At 40.1% G+C, this 22,475-nt stretch overlaps 2 protein-coding genes across 2 annotated transcripts; one reads left to right on the plus strand and one right to left on the minus strand.

Annotated features, from left to right (window-relative positions):
- Nucleotides 1-303: 303 nt before the first annotated feature.
- On the minus strand, nt 304-7,526 carry PSMG2 (proteasome assembly chaperone 2). The gene is made up of 7 exons (XM_058029797.1): nt 7,353-7,526; nt 5,574-5,745; nt 4,741-4,799; nt 3,832-3,950; nt 2,309-2,482; nt 1,009-1,129; nt 304-631 (listed from the first exon to the last, which is right to left on the minus strand). The coding sequence occupies exons 1-7, from the start codon at nt 7,419-7,421 to the stop codon at nt 539-541; spliced, it is 807 nt and encodes a 268-aa protein (XP_057885780.1). The 5' UTR covers nt 7,422-7,526; the 3' UTR covers nt 304-538.
- CEP76 (centrosomal protein 76) lies at nt 7,506-22,175 on the plus strand. Its single transcript, XM_058029786.1, has 12 exons — nt 7,506-7,664; nt 8,979-9,134; nt 9,456-9,537; nt 9,900-10,124; nt 10,637-10,822; nt 12,539-12,636; nt 13,725-13,853; nt 16,533-16,724; nt 18,671-18,837; nt 19,706-20,039; nt 21,235-21,452; nt 21,892-22,175. The coding sequence occupies exons 1-12, from the start codon at nt 7,602-7,604 to the stop codon at nt 22,028-22,030; spliced, it is 1,989 nt and encodes a 662-aa protein (XP_057885769.1). The 5' UTR covers nt 7,506-7,601; the 3' UTR covers nt 22,031-22,175.
- Nucleotides 22,176-22,475: the final 300 nt, after the last annotated feature.

Consider the following 22,475-nt stretch of genomic DNA (forward strand, 5'->3'; position numbering starts at 1 on the left):
CCACACCATTCCATGACTCTATATAGACAAAAAAGAGCAGGCTGTTACACTGCTTGCTGTCTCCCCCAGTTGAAGCTACCCCAACAGCACTGGGAAAAGAAGGCAAAACCAGATCACTTCTGACCTTCACTTACCTCACCAGGCACTCTTGGAAAAAAACTTAAGATCCACAGTTGACATGGAAGTGGAGGGTTTTATCTTCCAAGAAAATCCATGCCTACACATCACTCTCAGTTCTCAGCTGCATTAGAAAGTAGCACCTTAAGCTTGTCCATAGCAGTAACACTTAACCAGGGAAAAAAGTTTCTTAAAAAATATTTTATTAGAAAAAACTTCCAACCAAAGTTACTCAATAAACAACTGTACAAAACATATTTCTTTGGTGAGTTTGTGAAAGTTACCTTAATTTCTTTAGCTACCCACATACACAAAAGGAATTTTTCTTAAATAAAGCATTTATGTAGACAATTACTGTGTAATCACCAGCTCAGGGGACATCTGTGACTGCACAGGTGACTCTCAGCGAGCTCAGAGCTGATCAGAAGAGGGCAGGTGGGAGACCATTGCCAAAAAGAAGGCGCCAAGAACTCGGTATCTTCCACTGTGAAGAAGGATCTGTGGAATTGTTGCTCTGCAACAAACCCAGAATAATTAAGTTTTAAATAGTAATGATGTAACTGGATATTAAAATAATAGGCAGCAGTACAAATATCAGTGTCACTGCGTTGCTTTAGAAAAGAGCACTGGAAGAGAGAACTCAATCAAACCTTTACACAATTTTTGCCCACACCTGTCAAACAAAAGAACTGGTGTTCAGTTCTTTCAGTTCAAAAAAGATTTGCTTTTTCAGGTGGGGAAACTCCCACTGAGGTTTTAATACAAATATATATTTTATTTGGCATATTCTTGATGAACAAGACCCAAAAATGAACCCATCTGGACTGAAGAAAAATGAAAATAAGGGATATAAAATATGACAGCAAGAACTTTAGATCAAACAGTACTTACTTCACTTTTAATTAGCTGGAGCCATTCATTAAGATAGTTAACAAGAACAAATGCATCAGGGATGTTGTCTCCTTCTGAGCAAAATTTCAGAAGAACTGCCATTTGGATTCCCTCTGAACAGCTGCAACAGAAATGAGCAGGCATTTATATTTCCTTTTTAGATCCATAATAATTATATTTAAGTATTAAGAGCAGCAACAACATGCATGTATCTTGTGAAAAGCCAAAACCAAAAAGGAAAAATGTATATGTATATATTTCTTTTTCCTCCAGATTTCCTAGATCACATTTTCACACTTCATGCTTTTTTGCTTAGTCTTGAATTTGTTTCTTACTTTGCAAGGCAAGAATCCTACATCTTGCAAGAGTATTCAGGCCTTTTATGTACTTAGTTTGCATTTTTGTGCTGGTGAGGTGCCTATATACATCCTTTGATACAATCACTCCTTATCTTTCTGTGTATTTTAAACCAGCAGTTTTGCAGGCTGCATATCAGTACTTCACTCAGAATATTCTAATTTTTTAATTTAGATATTAAGATGGTTATTTTTAATCATTTTACCTCAAGTCCTGGCAGTTTTTTTCTTTTGCAATTGTTTATTGTTTCCATTCTGAAGTCAGTATAAATGTAAGCATAACATTAGTAACTTTGCTGCTGTTGAATGCAACAGTGTCGTCAGGTGTCAAAAGTAATAATTAAAAAATAAAAGTCAATTTTTCACTGGACACAACACATCTTTTGCAGAACCACAGGATTGTGTTATAAGTATTAGTTTCTAAAATTAAAAAACTCAGCTTTCAGCACAACTTCTGATGCACGCACCTTTCAACAAAACCCTCACATCGCATTTTTTTGCTGGCCCTGAAATCTTAACTCATTCGTAGTGCTGAGAATTGTTTGCGGATTTTTGGGGTTTTTTGTATAACTGATGTTGGAACCATTTGCCTCAGGAAACAGTTTTAGTTAAGGCACAGGAATTCTACTATTTACAAATTTTATGGTTTGGATAATATCAGATACTGGATTGATTGTGATCATAACTGTAAAGACTTTATTATTTTCCTTTAGCCTATTCCCTTATATTTTTATCTTATTCTAAGTTTATGATTCAGGACTCCCTACTTTTCTTCCTCCTAATTATGGGCCTGACCTGAAAGAATTTCTATTCCTATAAAGCCCTGTTCTATAAACAGAAGGACTTTTCTTTTCCTGTAACATAGCAGTTTATAAGACAATTTTACCCAAGTACTAAAAACAAGACTTCTGATATCTTTCCATGCTTACCTTTAGGCAACTCACCTCTCAGTAAACAACAGTTTTGTGATGCCACCTCCAGGTATATGCAGAACTTTGTCTGTATCATTTATTCCAGGATAAGCTGCTACTTTTTCCATTTCTTTCCAGTTTAGCTCCTTCACGCGGGCTCCAACTGCTTTCTCCAGATCGGGTGTGAGCAGGTAGCGCAGTGGTGTCCTGGAAACAAGTCAAGGATGCGCTCAGTCTGCCAAGGAAGGACACTGCCACACTTACCACCTGTGGCAGACAGAAGGTGCCAGCACTGAGGACCTCGCACCTGCAGGGAAGAACTGCTCTGACATTCTCTCCCTCTTCAGATCAAAGTTACAAAGTAAGTCTGTGGCCTCAAAACTGTACAAACTATTCAACTTTATGCCACAAACAGAATTTAGGTACCCTTTCAGGGGCTCAGTTTACTGGCAAGTGCCAAATACATAGGCACCTAAATAGGGAAACTGCTTATGGTTGTTAAAATAATTTACAAATAAAATGTGCTTTTTCTTCCTTCAGATAGGAGGTGATTAATTCAAAATCTGTTCGGGTACACTTAGGCTTCACCGTGGTACAGTATTTTTAGTAAGCTCACACTACTAATACATTTAGACTTTAGTCAAGTTAAAGTATTTTCTGAATGCATTACCCTCACTCTTTAGTAAATCTGCTGTAAGGGAGTTGTTCTGTGGTGCTGAGGGAGCTGGGAGGGTTTAAATCACAACTTATGACTTAGACCTCATCAAATAACCATCAGTCCCTCTCATTCCATTCCATGTTAGCTGGCCATCCTGCAGTTGTATGGATCTTACCCCTATATCTGGGACATGCATAGATCTGAAACTGCTTTGAGGCCCTATACATGTATAGAGCCTGAGGATAACAACTGCAGAAATATTGATTTTATTTGTTTCTCATTAAATCACCAACTATGATGCCCTCAATCATCAACAAATGCCTGGTCTTTGGATGGGTAATATCTAGTAAAAAAATACTGCAATTGCATCCTTGCAGTTGCCTCCCAACAAATAATAACTATAACTTCCTATAAACTATAAACTTCCTATAAACTATAACTTCCTTCCAAATATAACTATAACTTCCTATTAAAAAAAAGAATGACACCTTATTGTACCAAAGAAAATCTTTCAAATGTAAAATGATGATAAAGAGGTCAAAACCAAACCACTACTGCAATCAATTATTAAAAATCCAACCTGGGACCTGTATGTCAGCAGTTAATCCCTGACATTGCCTGCAACCACAGGAAATTAAAACTGAGGCAATGCAGGCTAAGTGCAATTTTCTTACAGCTTTTCATTTGATAAGTACTTCTGACAGCAGTAACCCAGAAAATTCAGTGACTTCTCCTGTAATATGTCATGTTTTAACAATATACTAAGCATTTTATGACCAATGCACACATGCAAGCAAAAGAACCTGCCAAAAGTACTGAGGACATGGAAGAAGAGGGAAATATGTCAGTCAAAAAATGCCAGAAACATCAGTTAGGTCTTTTAAGGACACAAACATACCCCAGAAGCTGCTCATCATCGCGCTGGTACGCGTGGCTGCTGGACAGAAGGACAACCCTGGCACATTTGCTGCTCTTCACCCAAGAGAGCAGGGTTTCACAGAATGGCCTGTACTTGTTCTTCATGCAAAGACACACACAAAAAAGTGGAAAATTTAATGTGTCCTTAACATCACTACTAGGTGTTACATATAATGTTTGGCAGTAATGTAAATTATTCTTCATATCTACTTAGTCTTCAGCCCCACATACATTACTAGAAAACAGAGAACTGCCCTGGTTGTTTACTTAAGCAAAACCACACGTAGAATTACAAGAATTATCATTAAGACCATGTCAACAACAACAAAGGAAAAAGCTTTAGAGCAAGATGGGATGGCAGGATCACAAAGAATTTTTCCACACTTTGAACTGCTAAAATAGTGCACTACACATTTTTTTTTTCTGTCATGGCAATCTGCTTATTTTAACTTATAGCCACTACCCAGTTAATGAGTAATACTAAATTCCTCATTTTTACCAAATGAGTGCTGTTAAAATGAATCTAGAATACTATGAAATAATTTAACTGGCATGACACACAAAAATAAAGCCATTACAAAGAACACAGAAAAAATAATAAATGTAAAGGAAAAAAAAAATAGACAAAACACAAACCATTTTGTATTTTCATGACTCATAATAACTAAGGAGACATTTACACTAAAATCTACCAACACAGGCTGCTGTTGTGGGGCTTGGAAAAACAAAATGCAGAACTCAATGATGCAAAAAGTCTCAGTGAATGCAGAAATCAGTAAAACTTTACCAACTGCAGAAGGTGTTTACAGCATGAAGGAGAAAAATACTTTTGCCAGCAGAACTATTCAGACCAAAGAGTGAAGAAAGAACAATCAATGAACATACATACCTTTATAAAAGGTGATCTGATCTGCAGAACTACAAGTTTCTTTGAAGGTAAGGAGTACACTACAAGAAGAAATCACTGTCTTATTAAGCAGAAACTAAGAAAGAGACCTGGGTTTAAACAGATCAAGAATTACCCCATTTACAAACTTCAGGATAGTAAACCTTTCAGCTATCAATTCATAAGGGAAAGCCTGACAGCATCCACTGTGTTAAAAACATGTATTTCTGTGCATTGTACTTTCAGTTGTACTAAATTCAAGGACTGAATTATGAAAGATGTATGAGGATTTGCCTCCTGTAATGATTCAGATAATGTATGCATCTTTCCAAAGACTGACAGATTATTCTGAGATTTCTGTGATTTAAGAGGGTAAAAAAAATAGATACATTGTTCAATGTAGGAAAGAAACTAAGAATTTGTGGGGAGAGTGGGAAAAACATTACACAGGGAAAAAGGCAAAGGTATGTAGGAAAGAAGAAGAGTGGATAAGAATCCTTCTAAATCAGAAATTCAACATGTATTCCAATAATTTAAGTATGTGCACACTTGATATTGCTTTGGATTAACACCACAGAGAGTTTTGGCTGCACTGCAATGGCGCAAATTCAACATTTCTCACTGGTTCCAAATGTCCAAACTGGTTTTCCAAAAAAAAAAAACAACAGGAACAGTTTCCCCTGTAAAATGTAAATACATTCCTGTCTGTAGGTTTCTGCAGCTGTTATTACTGCCCTTAATTTAGGAACATCAGCAGAATATAACAACAAAAAAAGTAAATGTGATGTTCTTGAATCTTATGCCCCTTGCAAATACCTTCAGCATTCAACACCCACCTTCAGCATTTATACTCAGCTCCACTGAGTTTTCCTCTGCTGTTGCATACGGGTTATTTCCAACCATTGGCACCAGGCAATCGGTGTAGAAGTAACCAACTTTAGTCATGCCAAGTGTGGAAATCACCAGATCTATTGCCAACTGACCGACATTCCCCACGGACACTGCTGGCTGAAGGAACAGAATAAACCCAATTACAGCGTGCTTTGTGGATGGCATAAGGTGCTCTTCAAATAGTGAAAGCTTAAATTCCTTAAAATCTGGTCAAACATGATTTGTAAAAGTGGCTGCTTATCCTCTGGGAAAGATGACTATTTCCTACTAGAACAATTGGTAAATACAGGATTTGGTCTCTGACAAAAAATAACCTGGTCACTTTTGTGAATAATTCTGTCTCGTTGTAAACTGAAAGAACAGCTTGGAAATTTACCTCTTTTTCCACATTTTTGGATTGAGAGTAGGTAAAAGACAAGCAACTGATGTGCAACTGGCAAAGCTCACATGATGCCCAAAGACAGCTCTGGTGTTACATATTAAGCCTCTAAATCTCAGACTGACTCATAGGCAAAAGTAGGTTGTTTTCATTTTTATAAAGATAAAAATGATAAGGGTGCCCTTAAATTAATTTCACAGGAATTGCTGCGGGTTATCATCAATCGGGGCAGATACTGATCTAACATACTAACCTAATATGATGGCACGAAAGGAGAAAGTCAAGGACTGTGTCCTTCCAAAGAAACTATTACAGGAAGACAACCATAAAACGTTCGGTTGCTTTCCTCTCATTTATAATCAAACCTAAGAATTGCTGCTGCTGCTGCTGCTGCCCATTGGGGAAAGCCAGCGGGTCTGAGGCTGGCAGAAGGTGCGGGAGCCCGCGGCAGCACGCAGTGTCCCTCGCCCTGGCTGGTCCCAGCTCCCGGCCGTGCCAGGCGAGGGGCCCGGCAGTGATGTGCTTCCTGCTGCGGGTCAGCTGACCGGGAATGCCTTCCTGCGCAGCCTGCACAGTCATGCCGGGCTCTGCAGCCCTGCCTGGGAAGCGATGGGGTCCCTGAAAATGACGGAGAAACTGACGGCGTTTGTCCGTCCGCAGCCTGCGCGGGAGCCCTCGTCCCACACCGACATCGTCACCGCGGGCACATGACCTGACACTGATGTCATACCATGTGGGAAGGCGATAAAAATACTTCCTAAAACAATCCTAATCCGAGATTTAAATGTAGCAGAATGATTTTTTTTTTAATTGGAAACATTTATACATCGCATGTAAATGAAAAAAAAATCCCAATCGTTTATTGCGGTGACAACCCAGGGGTGGTGCAAATCCAGTAAAAGCGCATAGGGCGTATTAATTTTTAGAGCAACAGCACATAGCTATAGCTCCGAAATAGCAAATAGCTATTGCTCCAAAATAAAATACAGCTGTTGGAGCTCGGCACGGATCGTCCTGACAGGGCCAACCCGGGGTTCTGAGGAGGGAGAAGCTGACAGAAACGGGGAACACTGCGCTAAGCTCTGCTGCAGACAGAGCCCTCCAAACCCTCTTTTCCCCGGCCGAACACCCCACAGACTCCACACACACCGCCTGCCCTGCGCCTTCTCCGCTTATTCCGCGGCCAAGTGCCCAGGGACGACCCTCGGGAGGGCAGGGAGGGACACCAGAACCCCCCGTGTCTCGTCCCACAGGAGCGGAGCGGAGCCCTCAGCACAGGGACCGGGGGCAGCGGCCCCTCAAACCCACCAAGGGCGGGGAAAGGGGAAGCAGGAGCGCGACTCACCATGAGCAGGGTGAAGCCTTTAAAGTCGGGGGCGGCTGAGCACCCGCCGCGATCGCACGGAATGAACATGCCGGCGGTGAAGGGAGGAGGGAAGCAGGCAGTGAAGAAAGGAAGGAAGGGAAGAAGGAGGGAGGGAAGGAAGGAAGGGGGGCGCGGACGCCGCACCCCCGTGCTGCCGCCAGGGGGCGGTGGCGGCGCTGCCCGCGCTCGCCGCGAGGCCGTTGGGGCTCGGTCGCTGGCGGCTCCGCCATGTCGCTGCCGCCGGAGAAAGCCTCGGAGCTGAAGCAGATCATCCACCAGCAGCTGCTCAAGGTGGGACCGGCGCCGGAGAGACTTTCCCCTGGGCCTCAGGGGGCTGTGCCCCCCCCCGTGCCGGTGTCACCCGGCCGCGGGTGGCGGCAACGCCCGCTGAGGCGGTGGCGGGGCGCGCCTGCTCCGGCGCCCCGCTTTGTTTTCCCAACTTGGGTCGCTGCAGGTGGTTTCCAGGCGCCGCTTGGTCGCTTTCGTGCTGCTTTTTGAGCGAGGGTATTGAAACTGGCCGGGAAATAAGTAAGGAGGGTATAACTCCTGTATCGCTTGTCAGTGCAGTGGTGAATATTCCCGCCTGTCGCACGGGAGAACGGGGTGCTTGGAGCCAGTCCGGAGGAGGCCAGCAAGATGATTAGAGGGAGGCAGCTTCGGGGAAAGGCTGAGAGAACTGGGACGGTGCAGCCTGGAGAAGAGAAGGCTCAGTGGAGACTTCATAGCAGCCTTCCTGTACCTGGAGGGAGCCTGCCAGAAAGGAGACAGACTTTTTACCAGAGCATGCAGTGACAGGACAAGGGGAGATGGATTCAAATTGAGACAGCAGGTTTAGATCAGATATCAGGAAGAATTTTTCACTCTGATGGGTGCTGTGGGACAGAAACAGGTTGCCCAGAGAAGTTGTGGATGCCTCATTCCTGGAAGTGTTCAAGGCCAGGCTGGGTGGGGTTCTGAGAGACCGGATCCAGTGGAAGGTGTTCCTGCCCATGGCCGGAGCTTTGGAATGATATGATCTGTAAGGTGTTTTCCAACAAGGCCGTTCTGAGGTTCTGTTTCAGGTCCTGGTGACTGTGTCCTTAACGTACTTCCAGTGTGAGAGTCTGCTCTATAGATCCATCTGCTTTCACGGCTCAGATGATGGGCAGACATTCTCAGACTTCCCTTTTAGCATGGGGAAAGCTTGCAAGGGAGATCTACAACTTTTCTGCCTAACCTATATAAAAGCGTATTTTTTTCCACTTAAAAAATAAGGAAGTATTATATTAAGCTTGAATTTTGAGGGAGACGAGAAATTGGATCAGCGACCATTTTGTAATTGATGGATTTGCAGACCTTTTTGTAAGAAGGGAAGTTCAAGATGAGTTGCTGTCAAAGAGCAGTGAAAACACCTAGGTTTTTATGCTTGTAATTTTTTTTTTACTGGGAGAGCTGCTTTTGTAAAATGGTGGCTCATTTGATTAATTCTGCAAGGATCAATATTTTGGTGTAGTTATTTTTGTGTTCTTAGGAAAACCCCCTTAGCCTTATAGACTTAATTGGTAAGTTGTACCTGCTGCCATATAGAGGGCTGGTGTTTGTAACACAAAATGAATTTTCTTTCAGATGGATGTCCATGGGAGGATACGAGAAGTTCTTGCTGAGACTATACGGGAAGAGCTGGCACCTGAGCATCAGCAGCTGTCCACAGAAGATCTGATAAGAGCCCTGAGACAGCGGGGAATCATTGATGATGTTATGAAGGAACTTAAATTTGTAGCTGTAAGTAGCTTTTTAAGAGGGGAAGTATTTCTGCTTATTCCTCTTACTGAGGTGGTTTTGACAAAGTGAAACTGTGCTGCTTCTGGAGGTTTGTAAGGACCTTACTGATGTGAGGCATTATAGGAGCAGAGAAGATTAATGCATATGCTGAAATCGCTTTGGTGGTAATACTGCACTGAAAATACTTGTTCAGTCTTAGAAGGGAGCGTACCTAAGGAATGGCATTCAGATGAAATGCAGGATCCTTTAATTTTTAGAAGACTGTGGTGAAAGCACTGTTGCATCCTTTGAGTCCTTAAAAAGTCTTAATTGTAATTCCAGGATGTGAATGAAATGGAGAGGACTTCAGCTCCAAAACCATCAACACATTTTGTTGACAGAGAGCCACCAGTTTTGAAAAAAAGTATGTTTCTTGTTTATTTAAATGTTTGGATCATAGTTTTGAAACAAATTTGAAGTCTATGATTTTTGCACTCTGAATTAGTAATCCAGTATGAACTGGCATAAAGGTGGATGTTTCCTCTGCTTATTCACAGAGAATAAACTCATATAAGCAGCAGCAATCAGTGTTGCATTAAATATGATTTATTGTTATTTCATTTACTTTACACTAAGATAACTTCCATATAATTTAAAATCACTTTCTCCTAAGCATGTTTCAAAGAAGTTTGTTTTTTTGCTAGTCTCCTGTTAGCTGATATTTAGCAAATTAAGCTTTCTAAGATCTGTTTGTAGTCTCTTCATTTTTATTGCTACGCTTTACAGCTAACATTGACCCAACACGGAGGTATCTTTACCTTCAGGTTTTGGGTGGAAAAGCCTTTCTGGAGCATCTTCAGGAACCAGAGCCTCTGCCTGGCCAGATCTGTTCTACCTTCACTCTGTGTTTACATTTTCGAAACCAGCGCTTCCGTTCCAAGCCTGTACCCTGTGCTTGTGAGCCAGATTTTCAGGATGGTTTTCTACTTGAAATACACAAGGATAGCCTAGGTAAGGAACATTGTGGGTTTAAAGCTGATGCTGTTGGGATTTTTTCTGACCTAAAAGTTATTGTGAAATATGTTTGATATTATTTAGTGGATTTCTTTCCTGTTTTTTGTCATGTTTTCCTGACGAAATTGATTACTGTGTTGGGTTATGCCACTTGTAGATCTTTCTCTGCTCTTGCTCTTTTCCTTATTTTTCATTCTAAAATAACTTGAAATTGACCAGCTTTATAAATTCTTAAATGTTAATTCCATTTTAATTTTTTGTGTATCTGAACTAGTTGCATTGCAGTACTCAACTACAAAAATAATTTTATCTTCTCTGTACTCTCTCTGTAGCTCTGTCCTAAAATGCGTATGGTTTCGGAGATGGGACCATTGCTTACACTTCTGGACTCAGGATCTTTCTTTATACTTACTACAGACATTGCATTTTGTTGCATACTGTTTTAAAATCCTGAGGGGAACTTGGAATGATAATATTCTTGCTGTCTTCTTTTGGTTTAATAATGGCAGGTGACGGAAGCAAGATGGTGGATGCAACCACTATGTTATCTATATGTGACCCAGTGCATATGGTTCTGATCAAAACAGACACATTTGGTGAGACCACACTGGTAGCATCCTATTTCTTGGAGTGGAGGTCTGTCTTGGCTGCAGAGAGTGGCATAACAAATGTTGCTGTGGAACTCTTGGGTGTAGGTAAGGATGAAAAATGAGCATATTATGATGACTTAAAATATTGTCTACTGAGCTTGCTTGCAAACTTAAAGCAGTATTTTGGATCTAGTTCATTTTTTTCTACAATGTAGAGTATCCTTAGAAAATGCTTAGAAGACTTAATGGTCAGATTTTTCTGTTACCAAGCTGCTAAAATGAGTATTCCAGATCCCATGTAAAAATGGTCCTCATGTCTTGGAATTCCCACTATTGATTATCTTCAAAATCTGGTTAAGTTATCAGAATCACACCAACCGAACAAAAATCCAGTAGTTCATCTCCAGGAATATATCTGATCAGTGCACTGGGGAGTAAAATCGAGTTTGTATGCCTTTCATAGCAAACCAACAATTGCTGGAGAAGGGATTTCTGCTCTGCATTCATTTATCCCAGTGGCTGGAAGTGTGTTTTCTGAATGGCTTCGTTTAGGTGCTCAGCAGTTAGTACACATGTCTGTTTTTGTGTGTCACTTGTCCCCAGTCCTCTTCCCAGGAGTTCCTACCCAAGTTTTTAGGATGTGATTTAGTGAATAAAGACTAGATCTCTCATGACTTCCTAGGAGACTTTTTACAGGAGCAGGTAATGACAGGACAAGGGGGCATGGATTCAAACTGAATGAGAGTAAATTTAGATTAGATCTTAGGAAGGAATTCTTTCCTGTGAGGGTGGTGAGGCACTGGAACAGGTTGCCCAGGGAAGCTGTGGATACCACATCCTGAGAAGTGTTCAGGGCCACGTTGGATGGAACTCTAAACAACATGATTTTGTGGAAGGTGTCCCTGCCCGTGGCAGGGGGATTGGAAATAGGTGATCTCTCAGATCCCATCCAACCCAGGCCATTCTGATTTTAATTTTCTATAGTGAATTGGAAATGCATAACAAATAAGTTGGGTATAATTCTCGGCTTGGTTGTGGAGCAAATAAAATTTAATTCTCAATAGCTTTTTTCCAAGTAATAAAGTATCAGCCCAATAAATCCAGTGCTTTTTCTCCTCTTCAAAATCCTATAATCGTACAAAATGCATCAAGAACATCAAAGGATGCTGCCATCTCAGAAAAAACAGATAAACTATTATGTGAGGTTTCCATTGCTTGTATTGCTTATGGACTCATCTGTAATCTGTTTTGTAATACTTGTTGTTTATGTAATCTCAAATTTTGAGCATTTGGGGGGGTTGCTGTTCATTTGTTTGTTGTTTTGGGGAGTTTTTTCTAAGTTGATTAATCTCTTTCTATGACAGCCAGAGTCCTTCATAATGACCTGTGTCCTGGGGGAAGATGAACCTCACTTATTTCCACCTATTTAAATTTGAGCTACTTGTGTAATCAGTAGAAATAGGCACATTTACAGTGTGTGATTCTCTGACTTGATTTTAGATGCCTATTCTAGACATTTCTAGAATACCATTCTATAATTCATCTCACATGTCCCAGTACTAGCTACAAATAGGGCCTTGGATAATTGTTTTGGATGTAGACACCAGTGCTTTTTTTCATATATTATGCTTTTCTACAGCCTCATTTGAGTTTAAAATTTAAATAAAGATTCCCGTTTTGCCTATGTTGAAAGAGGTTTAGTTACTTTTTGTGATTATATAAGGTTAACATACATATTTTAATGGTTTTCCCCTGCTTGGCTGAAATAATCTAAGCAAAATGAATGTGAGAGAACTGATGAAAATTAATTTTGTTTCAAAGGTACAGAATCAAAGGTTTCTGTTGGTGTTTTAAACATCAGACTGGAAATGTATCCACCACTTAATAAGACACTTTCTTCAGAAATAACTAGTACTCAAGTAAGTAATTTTGGGGAGGGCTAACTTATTCTTTTGTTGGTGGGGGGAAGCTCAGTTGTTGAGGACTGTGGGGTTTTTTAATGTTTAATCCTTCTTTTTTTCCTATTGAATTTAAATATAATTACCTTTTTTAAACTATTTTATCTATACTGAAGATTACTCAAAATATTACTGTCATAGGTTTTTCTAATTACTCGTATCAAAACCTCTGAAGAAAAAAGAAGGTTGCAATATATCTAATTTTCTTCAAGTAGTATATATGCTTTCTTGCTCTTTCCCATGTGAAACAGTAATTTGAAGTTAGCTGTTCTGCTTGGAAAGCCAGTAAATGGTGACCTGAAGGTGCATGCAGGTATTTTTCTGCACATTAAAAGCCAAGCAATCCTTCTGTGCAGAAATGCATTACTTAAAATGAACAGTATTTCAGTGAAGCCTAATATATGAACCTACAAGCAAGAAATACAGCTTGAAGTTTTTCCCAATTGGATTTCCATTTAAAAAATACTATGGATTTGCATGATACACTTAAAATGTGAAGCTTTATTTTACATATGCCAGGATGTGGTGTTAATGTATTTACTGGGTATGATGCCTTGAGAGGCTACCTAGGACAAAAGCTAGACAGTGTTAAAGAATAAAGTAGGTATTTGTTAAAAGGCCTTCAAAGGTTACAGCTTGGGCAGTGCAAGAGCCTGGCCATGGCTACACCCAAGATGGACACTGGGTCAGGAGTTTTCACACTTATATAAGTTTTGGTCCATTTACATGTTTGGGTTAATTGCCCAGTTACAGCTTCAGGTTATGAAGCCCCATCCTCTCAGATTGCTCTCCTCAATTTGCTGGTTTTTGTGCTTTTTGGGCCTGAAACTGCAACAGTGACCTTGGCTATTGGGATGGCAAAGGATTGTTTTGTCTAACTACCTGTGAAGAGACCTTTCTAGCACTTTATATGAAGTTCAGTGTTACACACTAATGCAGTACAGAATATGGAAAATATGAAAGCTGAAACTTGAAGCATCATTCATGGGCTTTTTTCTCCTGTTTGGAATTAGTATGTGTAGGATTGGTTTTGTTTTTCCTACCTACAGTTCACTTTGGAACGTCAGAAGACAGCAGAAAAAGAACGTTTATTTCTTGTGTATGCTAAGCAGTGGTGGAGAGAGTACCTACAGATCAGGCCCACCCACAATGCAAGGCTGGTAAAGATCTTTGCACAGGTTTGTACATTCTACAAATAGACCAATCCTTTCTTTAAATTATCTTTTGATTTTATTTTGAACTTCATGCATATGTGGAATCTATATAGATTTATGATGTGCTTGTGTTTGGGTCAGGGCTAAATGTGGTGTATCTTGCAAAAAAATGAAATTTGTAAGGACTGAAGTTCTGTTTGTCTGTTGAAGCTTAAGAGAACGATGCAGACAAGAGAATTGCTCTGACTACCTCTGATGCACCAAGTGAAAAAGCCTGCTTACTCTTGTCCTTGAATACTTACAAATGTCAGTTAGGTGATCTGTACAACCTATTTCAGATAAGTTTTGTACCAGATACAACAGTTACAAAAAATTGACTTCCTAGATATATTAGAACAGATCCTCAAAACATTTGAACTCTCTGTCCTCTACAATGCAATCTCTCTGGTTTTTGTCACACAGCAACTACAATCATAATTACTTGAGTCTAATAAGTTACTGTATCAGTTACTCCTCAGTAACTGTTCCTCAGTAAAAGGAATGTTCTAATCCTTGCATTTTTCACGCTGTGAATTTACCCTGCATTGTAGCAATTTTCGTACCACAGTAACTTCTTATCTTAGAGCAGTGTCCTGAAGCTATCTGTGCCTCCTCTTGGGTGAGGCAGCGGCGTCCCTTCTGGCTGTTCCCTGAGTGCACAGGAGTGATGAGAACTTCCAAATCCCAGCTAGCAGCTGAGCCTCCATCCTGGCACTCTCTCACTCCTCATCAGTGGGATGGGGGCAAGAATAAAAACTGCAAAAGCAAGGAAAGCTTCATGGGTTGGAAGAAAGGTGGTTTAGTAATAGAAAGCAAGGAAGGAAGGAAGGAACGGAGGGAGAGGAAACAGTGATGCAAAGACAGTCACTCCTCTCTCCCAGAGCATACAAATGCCCCCATAGTTTCCAAGCAGGGGCAAGTTTAGAAAAAGTCTTTTCCCCACCCTCACTGTTTTTATTGCCTAGCATGCCACTGTATGGCATACAATATCTCTTTGGTCAGATCAGGTCAGCTGTCATGGCTGTGTCCCCCTACACCTGTGTGGTGGCAGAATGAGAAGCAGAGGTGGCTGTGATCCTGTGCAAGCCCTGCTCAGCAGCAGCAGCTAAAACCCTCATGTGTTCACAGCACTGTTTGGGTCACAGATCTAAAACACAGCACTGTGAGGGCTGCTGTGAAGAAAACAAACTCCCTTCCAAATAGCCCCAATACAAAGGCTGAAGGGTTTCAGGGCAGGGTAGAAAGAGAAACAAGTCTATAATTAAATAGGATAGGAACTAGGCCCCTGCTAGTTTAGTACCTACATAGAGCTTATCTTGAGTTTCCCATTGGCCATAGCAAATCTTAGTAAAACTTTCTGGGAACAGAAACGAGTTAATTAGATTAGTTTGATAATGTAGTTACCATCAAGTTTCAGATGAGTAATGCAGAAACAGGCACTATATATAAAAGACAAAATTTAAAAATAAATTCTGCCTGTGGGGTTTTTTTAATTGCTTTTGAGCTGTGAAATAGTTTTCAACAGGATTCAAATAAATGCTGCTTTTTTTTCCACCAGCTTGCTGGAAAAGCATGACAAAACTTAACGGGGACAATATGTGGCTACAGTAAAAATATGAGATCATAATCTCCTGAAGCTGCAGAGATTCAAAAGGCTTTGATCCCTTTTAAAATATAAATGAGCATAAAAGTACCAGTTTAGCCCAGTGAGGACCAGAAGACCTCTGTGCTTCTTGAAATAGTTTTAATAGATGATAATCATAGTATTTGCCTGCAGCATGTAATAAAACAGATTTTTTAAAGTCATCTTATTTTTTAATTTTTACAAGAACTTAGAAATTCTTAGTATTATTGCTTAGTTTAGATCTAGCTAACAGATCTAGTTGCTTAGTAGATCTAGTTAGTTCGTTTTGAGTAATTTTTATTGCTTGCTGTTACAAAAAGAAGTATTCAAATTTGGAAGCAAATAGACACTTTTAAACTCTAGAATCAGTTGCTGAATGTTTAATGTTTTTGGGGGGAAGGTTTTTTTGGGGTCGTTGTGGAATTTGGTGTGTGAGATTTGTTCTGGCTTGTTTTTATACTTGATCATAATGTGGAAATGTGGGTAGTAGGTAGAGCATAAAAAGTTCCTCACCATTTGAGAAAATTAACAGCCTGTGCTGTTCCTGGTGTTCAGACATTTAGTCCAGAGTGCCCTGTGAGTGACAGAGCCCCACTGAAATCTGTGATGTCTCTAAATGAATGGCCTTAATGGTCTTGTGTCCTAATTCTGGGGGTATTTTCGTATCTTACTGTTTCTGAGTGATACTTATTCCGGGGAGGATACATCCCAGAGGAAAAAAGTCTAAGGTCAGATTAACATTTTGTTACACTTGTGCGGCTGGCGAATAACCAAGCCCGTTCAGGACGAGAACGGGGTGAACTGGCCGGTGTGTTTGTACGTGAGAGTGAGTGGACAGAGCCAGATTGAAATCTGTGACGTCTCTAAATGAATGGTCTTAATAGTCTTGTGTCCTAATTCTGGGGATATTTTCTTGTCTTACGGTTCCTGAGTGATACTTATTCCAGGGAGGATACATCCCAGAGGGAAAAAAATCTCAGATTAACGTTTTGCTACACTTGTGCGGCTGGCGAATAACCAAGCCCGTTTGCCGTGTTCAGGACGAGAACGGGGTGAACCGGCCGGTGTGCTCGTTCGTGCGGCCCCTGCGGGCCGGGCGGCTGCTGGACACGCCGCGGCAGGCAGCGCGCTTCGTCAGCGTCCTGGGCCACGAGAGAGCGCCCGTCATCGGCGGCGGCGGCGGCAAGCAGGAGCAGTGGTGCACGCTGCTCGCCTTCCTGGGCAGGAACAAGGTGCGTGACTGCCCCGTGTGCCGCTGCGGGGCCGGTGCCCTGCTCGAACCCAAGGCGGGAATTTAAAACAGGCTCTCAGTCAGATTTGGATGGTTCTGTTGCAGCCGCGCTTGAGGTGTTTTTAAAAGCAAACAGGTGGTAAATAGTACACAAGAAGGGTTTGGAGCAGACTTCCTTTACTACTGTACTTGTGGTGCATTTGTCAATGCACATCTTTGACACTGAAATTGCTTCTCTTCTGTCGCATTTCTAAGAACACTTATTGTCATCCAATGAATCCCTGCTACTGTGTAGGACACTAGTTAAAATTCTGGACTAATCCAGGAAGAGTAGAAAAAAATCTCTTTAGTCTCTTGTCTCTTTTTCTGATTTGATGGGAGGTTTTTTTGTTGGTCTTTGTTTTGTTTTGGTTTTGTTTTGGGTTTGTTTTTTTTTCCCAATAGATGGGCTGAAATATGCTGACAGTTTTTATGTTCCATTTTTGCAAGACAGGAATCTTCACTAAAAGTTTCGGCCTATTTCCTGGAGGTCTGACATTCATATCATAATCAAAAAGCAAATCAAATTGTAACTGGTTCTGGTTTTATAGCTCTTCTGTTTTATGAGCAGAAGTACCAGTGATCACTACTGATACCTCTTTGGAGTGGTCAGTGCTTTTCATTGCCATGGAGATACTTCTGCCTTCAAAAATTATGTCACTGGTGTGTTTGCATTTAAAAGATGTGTTCAGGGCAGCTGGAGCTATGTCCCAGGTTTTAGACCTGCCTCCAAGACCACGAAGAACAGGCATTGGCTGTTGCTCTGAGTATCAGATGATGCATAGGTGCCCATAAAGGCAGCTCTGGCTGCCCACTGGCTTTCAGATGGAGATGGCAGTAGGGACTTGGAGGACCACTGTGTTTGGAGGCACAGAGAACGGTGTTCCTTCAAGGCAGAAATGGAAAGCTGTATGGAGAATAACTGAATTTAGCCCCTGAGGTACCAGACACCATTATTTTTCTCGTGGAAAGTGGTATAGTATTGTTAAAATAACAGAGGTTCACTACAAACTTATTTAAACCTACCTTTCTGCATATTTCCCTTTTATACTGTGGTAGGACAAGATTGTGTTGCTTTGATACATCCAAGAACTCTGAATTTTACATTTTCAACATTCTGAATAGTTATTTGACTAAAAAGCCTTACTGTTCTGCTTCTGAATGCTGTACTTTGTGTTATGAATCCTTCATTGTTTGAACAATTTTTGTTGTTACTTTGCAGCTAACAATTGTAAAGAGCTGCAGAGACAAAAGATATTAGACATTGCATTTGGAAATTGTTTTCTGTGAATTATCAGTGGTAGTAATGTGTTCATGAGATAAATGTTTTCCTGACTGAAGGAAAAAAACAGCTGCACATGATTCCCAGCTGTTTTACAGTTAGTTCTGTGGGGAACCTTGTTTTATCTTTATCTAGTTTCTGAAGATTGACAGCGCATTCAAGAAGGTGAAATACCAGTACAATTACATTTTATGAAGTGAAAAAAAATCCTAACTGTGTGAAAATACTGTGTAATTTCTAGTCTTGCCTCAGGTGTTTGCCTTATATATATTTTTACATTTAATTAGAACATTGTTTTTGTTGTCATGGTCAATAGATTCTGGTTTTGGGTTTCTTGAAGGTATCTCTATAATCATAAGAAATGTTTCCCAGTGTTAATCATACACTATACTTGAACAAACAGTATCAACAGTCTATCATCAGAACATGCATTTTAAACTCATTTATTCTGTTACAGAAAACTAAAGCTTGTCTAGTTTAAATGGTAAAATCCTGACTTTTCAGACATGCTTTAGATAAATAGGAGAGTAACATAACTTGTTAAATGGTGCTTTGAGAAATACCACTATTTTCTTTCTTTAAGATTTTATTATTTATAATAATATTTATTAATATTTACTGTCTAGGGTGACTGTGAAGACCATGCTAATCTTCTGTGCAGTCTTCTTCTTGGGTTTGGATTGGAAGCCTTTGTGTGTGTTGGCACAAAAGCAAAAGGAGTCCCCCATACTTGGGTAATGACTTGTGGATCTGATGGAACAATTACTTTTTGGGAGAGCTTAACAGGACATAGGTGAGTAAAAAGAATATAAGAAAACAGAACAGTGTATTTTGAGGTTTGTGTAGGATATTTCTGCTCTTGTGGTTTTCTTTTTTATCTCCATATCCTGTCATATAATCCAGGCGATGTTTAAACTTTTTTTCCTTCTAGTTCTTTTGCTTGGAAAATAACTGATTCAGTGTGAGGGGAAGTATTTCATCAGTTTGTAATATATTAGTGTCTGTAATAGTGTATGGTAACTGTTTTGTGTCTTATGGCAGCTGATTGCTATCTATGTAACTGCTGCCATCATTTGTAAAGGAGATGAAATCTGACATGATTGTTTAGGAACCCATATTTTTTTGCTTGATTTCATCAGTGAAATCAGTGTTGCATTACTTTTTTTCCCCCTGAAGAAATCTCTCTGAGTTCTCTCAGATTTTCTCTTGGCTTGAGTCATTAGAGAAGGGCACATGTAGCTGTTAGGTGTACTAAAGCTTCTGGAACATGTTGTTTCCAGTGTTCAAAACAAGCAGTTCTCTTTTGCCACTGTTTGTGATCCTGTGATTAGCATTTGCAGGTATATTTCTCTAAATGTGATGAATAGCAGGGAAACTGTATGAGCATGTTCTTATAATTGCAAAATTTAACTGCTTGATTAAACAGCTTATTTTTCTAGATTTAAAGACTAAAAATTATGTATTATTTGGTTGTATATTATGCCTCCAAAGCGTATACAATTACATTTCTGTAAACAAATTAATGCCATTTTGGGGGAAAAGTTAATGACAAACTTGGCTTGTATTTTTAAAGGAAAAATGTCTGTATCTGTCCCATCTAAATATTTTTACCTTGCCTTGAAAGAAGTTATATTAATGCAAAATTGAATCTTTTTGAGTAGGTACATCCACAGACCTATCAACCCTGATGACCCTCCCCTGGCTGAGCAGCCCAAGCCACTGTATCCGTACCGCACAATCGGTTGTATCTTCAACCATGAGAAGTTCTTTGGAAATTGTCAACCCTCTGATGCTGTGGAGGTGTGTGTGTTTGACCTGCATGATGAATCCAAATGGAAACCCATGAGTGGAGAAGCAATAAAATCTGTATGTGCTCCTGGAGCAACGTCTTCAGTTCCCCCTTTTCCTCCTCTGTGTGCTTCTACAGTAGATGCTGCTGTAACAAGCAACGAGATGGAAGTGCAGCTGAGGATCCTGGTCTCTGAACACAGAAAGGTGAGACAGATTGGCAGGGATCTGTCATGGTAACAGAGGTTCTTGTGTTAATTGTATGCTTGTTTTGGTTAGCCATTTGTTAGTTCACATACTCGTACCTTTGCAATGTGTTTTCCGTCAGCTTTTGCAGAAATGTGATACAGGAAAAGTGAAACAACTGAAAAAAAATGCTTGGGAAGACTGTAATGAGCTGTTTTAGACTATTATTTGCAGTGGTGATCCACAGCCTCGTGTGTGGGCTTTTCTCCCCACTCTGCCTTTGCCCCTCATTCTGGGTCGGTGATCTTCAGCTTACTGGCACCTGCAGACCACCCTTGAGGAATCTCTAAAAGCACCAGGAAGATGAAATCTGGTTGTTAGTGGGCTTTGCCAATCCAGCACAAATGTTTCTGGTTCCTAGATAAAGGCAGGCTTTCAGCTTTCATGATCTTACTCTGACTGCTTTAAAAAATGTGAGATATTTTTAGAAGTTAGTTTTGTCCTTTACCAAGATTTTTACAAGGCATAATGTACCAGAAATTATACTTCCTGTGCTGGCAATGATATTTTAAGTCCCTGTTAGCTTATGTCTGTTTTTAATGAGGTTTTTTGATTGTTTCTGTTTTATCTCCCCACACAATGCTCAGCCTTTAGGGTGGCAAAGTAGTTCTCAGAGTATGAGTCTGATGCAGTGTTGAATACATACATATAAGATTTTTCTACTTTGAGTTTGGGATGCTGGGAGGAAGGTGAATGTACGTGGTGGGAAGATAGATGGTAGAAAGGAGGTACCTTTGTGTTTTGGGGAGCTGTTGTGCATCATTTTTTCAGAAAGGGTTTTCCATGAGACATTTGAAAAAAAAGTTGAATTTTAGTTGATCTTTTCCATATTTTTGCTGTGTATTTGTGCATATCTTACATTTCATGCAAGATACTGTAGCTGAAACATCTGGTTTCCACTCTGCTGGCCTTATGTTTTAGTCTAATAGTTTAACTTCATTCCTTGATAAATGTTTGACATTTGTGGTGTCACTTGCTTTTGATGGTGATGTTTGCTTCTCCCAGTTGGTGTGTGAGTCAATAAACAAATCTCACTGCTTCATTCACTGCCAATATAAGATTCTTGGATTTATTTGAATCTATACTATAGGCGAGTTTAGGCATATCCTGATGTACCTTCTGCACAGCTCTCATGGTTCTGTGACTTGCCTCCCAGGATCTTGGCTTTTCAACTGTTTGGGATGACCAGCTGTCCTATCTGTTGTCACAAGCATTAGCAGCCTATGAGCTGGAGCGCACAACAGGTGTTTCTGCAGGGAATGAGGAGTTTCAGGATGCCGTAAGGAGAGCGGTACCCGATGGTCACACCTTCAAAGGGTTTCCCATCCATTTTGTGCACAGGAATGCCAGGAGAGTATTTGCCACATGTCTTAGGTAAGTCTTAAGTGTAAAGATATAGGTATATGTTTAAATGAAATTGTTTATTTTTTCAATAATGAATTTTAAAGAAAGTGAATTTCCTTAGGTAAGAGCTGGAGGAAGAGCGGTGTGGTGTGTGTAATGGATCATGAGGTACAGAGCTTTTAGGTTACATTGGTGATTCAGTGGTGATAGACTTCTTGTGTATTAAATTGAAGAATGAGGAGTTAATTTCATTTCTCTGTACCTGTTAAAATGGTCAGTGGTGGTGTCATTTTCCTCCAAGGCAACAGCCCTTGCACTATAGAATGATATTATTTGTAATGACAAACTCATTATATTAATTTTTACTTAAATGCTAGTCACACTTTAAAAAAAATTGCACTGTGTAATTAAAAGCTTTAACAATATCTTAGGATTGTCTGTTACTCCTGTGTTTCTTTTTGTCATATAGGTCTCCTTTTTGTGAAGAAATAATCTGTTGTAGGGGGGACCAAGTGCGACTTGCAGTTCGTGTGCGAGTGTTTGCATACCCTGAATCTGCGTGTGCTGTTTGGATCATGTTTGCTTGTAAATACCGCTCTGTCCTTTGAAAAAATCCCAAATTGTTCATACCTTTTTAGTGCTGCAAAATAATGTATGTGGGTGTAAAATGATTCCATTAAAAACAAATATAGTATTTTATATAAATGCCACTGATTTTGAGCACCACAGTGTGTGTATTGAAGGGGATTGTGTACACAGTAATGATTGTATTTATAAAGAGAATTTATTCTTTGTAATAAAAGTTACTTTTTATATTTATAGAAGTGTGAGTCAAGTTACTAAAATGTGTCCAGAAAACATTGGTTTGTTTTTCGCAGTTCTGAATTGGTTTAAGAGTTTGTTTAGGGCTGCTTTACCTCTGCAGGGTAACAGACTCTTTTCTACCTCACCTTTCCTTGTAGCGTACAGTGTGTACTTTGTGAGTGAGTGAGACCCAGAAATACTGGTGTTTAGGCATGTGTCCTTCAGACAGCAAAATTTGTTTCTCTCTCT

The sequence above is a fragment of the Melospiza georgiana genome, chromosome 1, assembly GCF_028018845.1.
Source record: "Melospiza georgiana isolate bMelGeo1 chromosome 1, bMelGeo1.pri, whole genome shotgun sequence".
NCBI classification, from domain to species: domain Eukaryota; kingdom Metazoa; phylum Chordata; class Aves; order Passeriformes; family Passerellidae; genus Melospiza; species Melospiza georgiana.

Coding starts and splice junctions, on each gene's coding strand:
- PSMG2 (XM_058029797.1), bottom strand. CDS start 7,421: ATGTTCATTCCGTGCGATCGCGGCGGGTGCTCAGCCGCCCCCGACTTT. Junction 5,746..7,352: donor AAGGCTTCACCCTGCTCATG/GTGAGTCGCGCT, acceptor CTGTTCCTTCAG/CCAGCAGTGTCCGTGGGGAA. Junction 4,800..5,573: donor GCTGAGTATAAATGCTGAAG/GTGGGTGTTGAA, acceptor TTCTTCTTGTAG/TGTACTCCTTACCTTCAAAG.
- CEP76 (XM_058029786.1), top strand. CDS start 7,602: ATGTCGCTGCCGCCGGAGAAAGCCTCGGAGCTGAAGCAGATCATCCAC. Junction 9,538..9,899: donor GCCACCAGTTTTGAAAAAAA/GTATGTTTCTTG, acceptor TACGCTTTACAG/CTAACATTGACCCAACACGG. Junction 21,453..21,891: donor GTATTTGCCACATGTCTTAG/GTAAGTCTTAAG, acceptor TTTGTCATATAG/GTCTCCTTTTTGTGAAGAAA.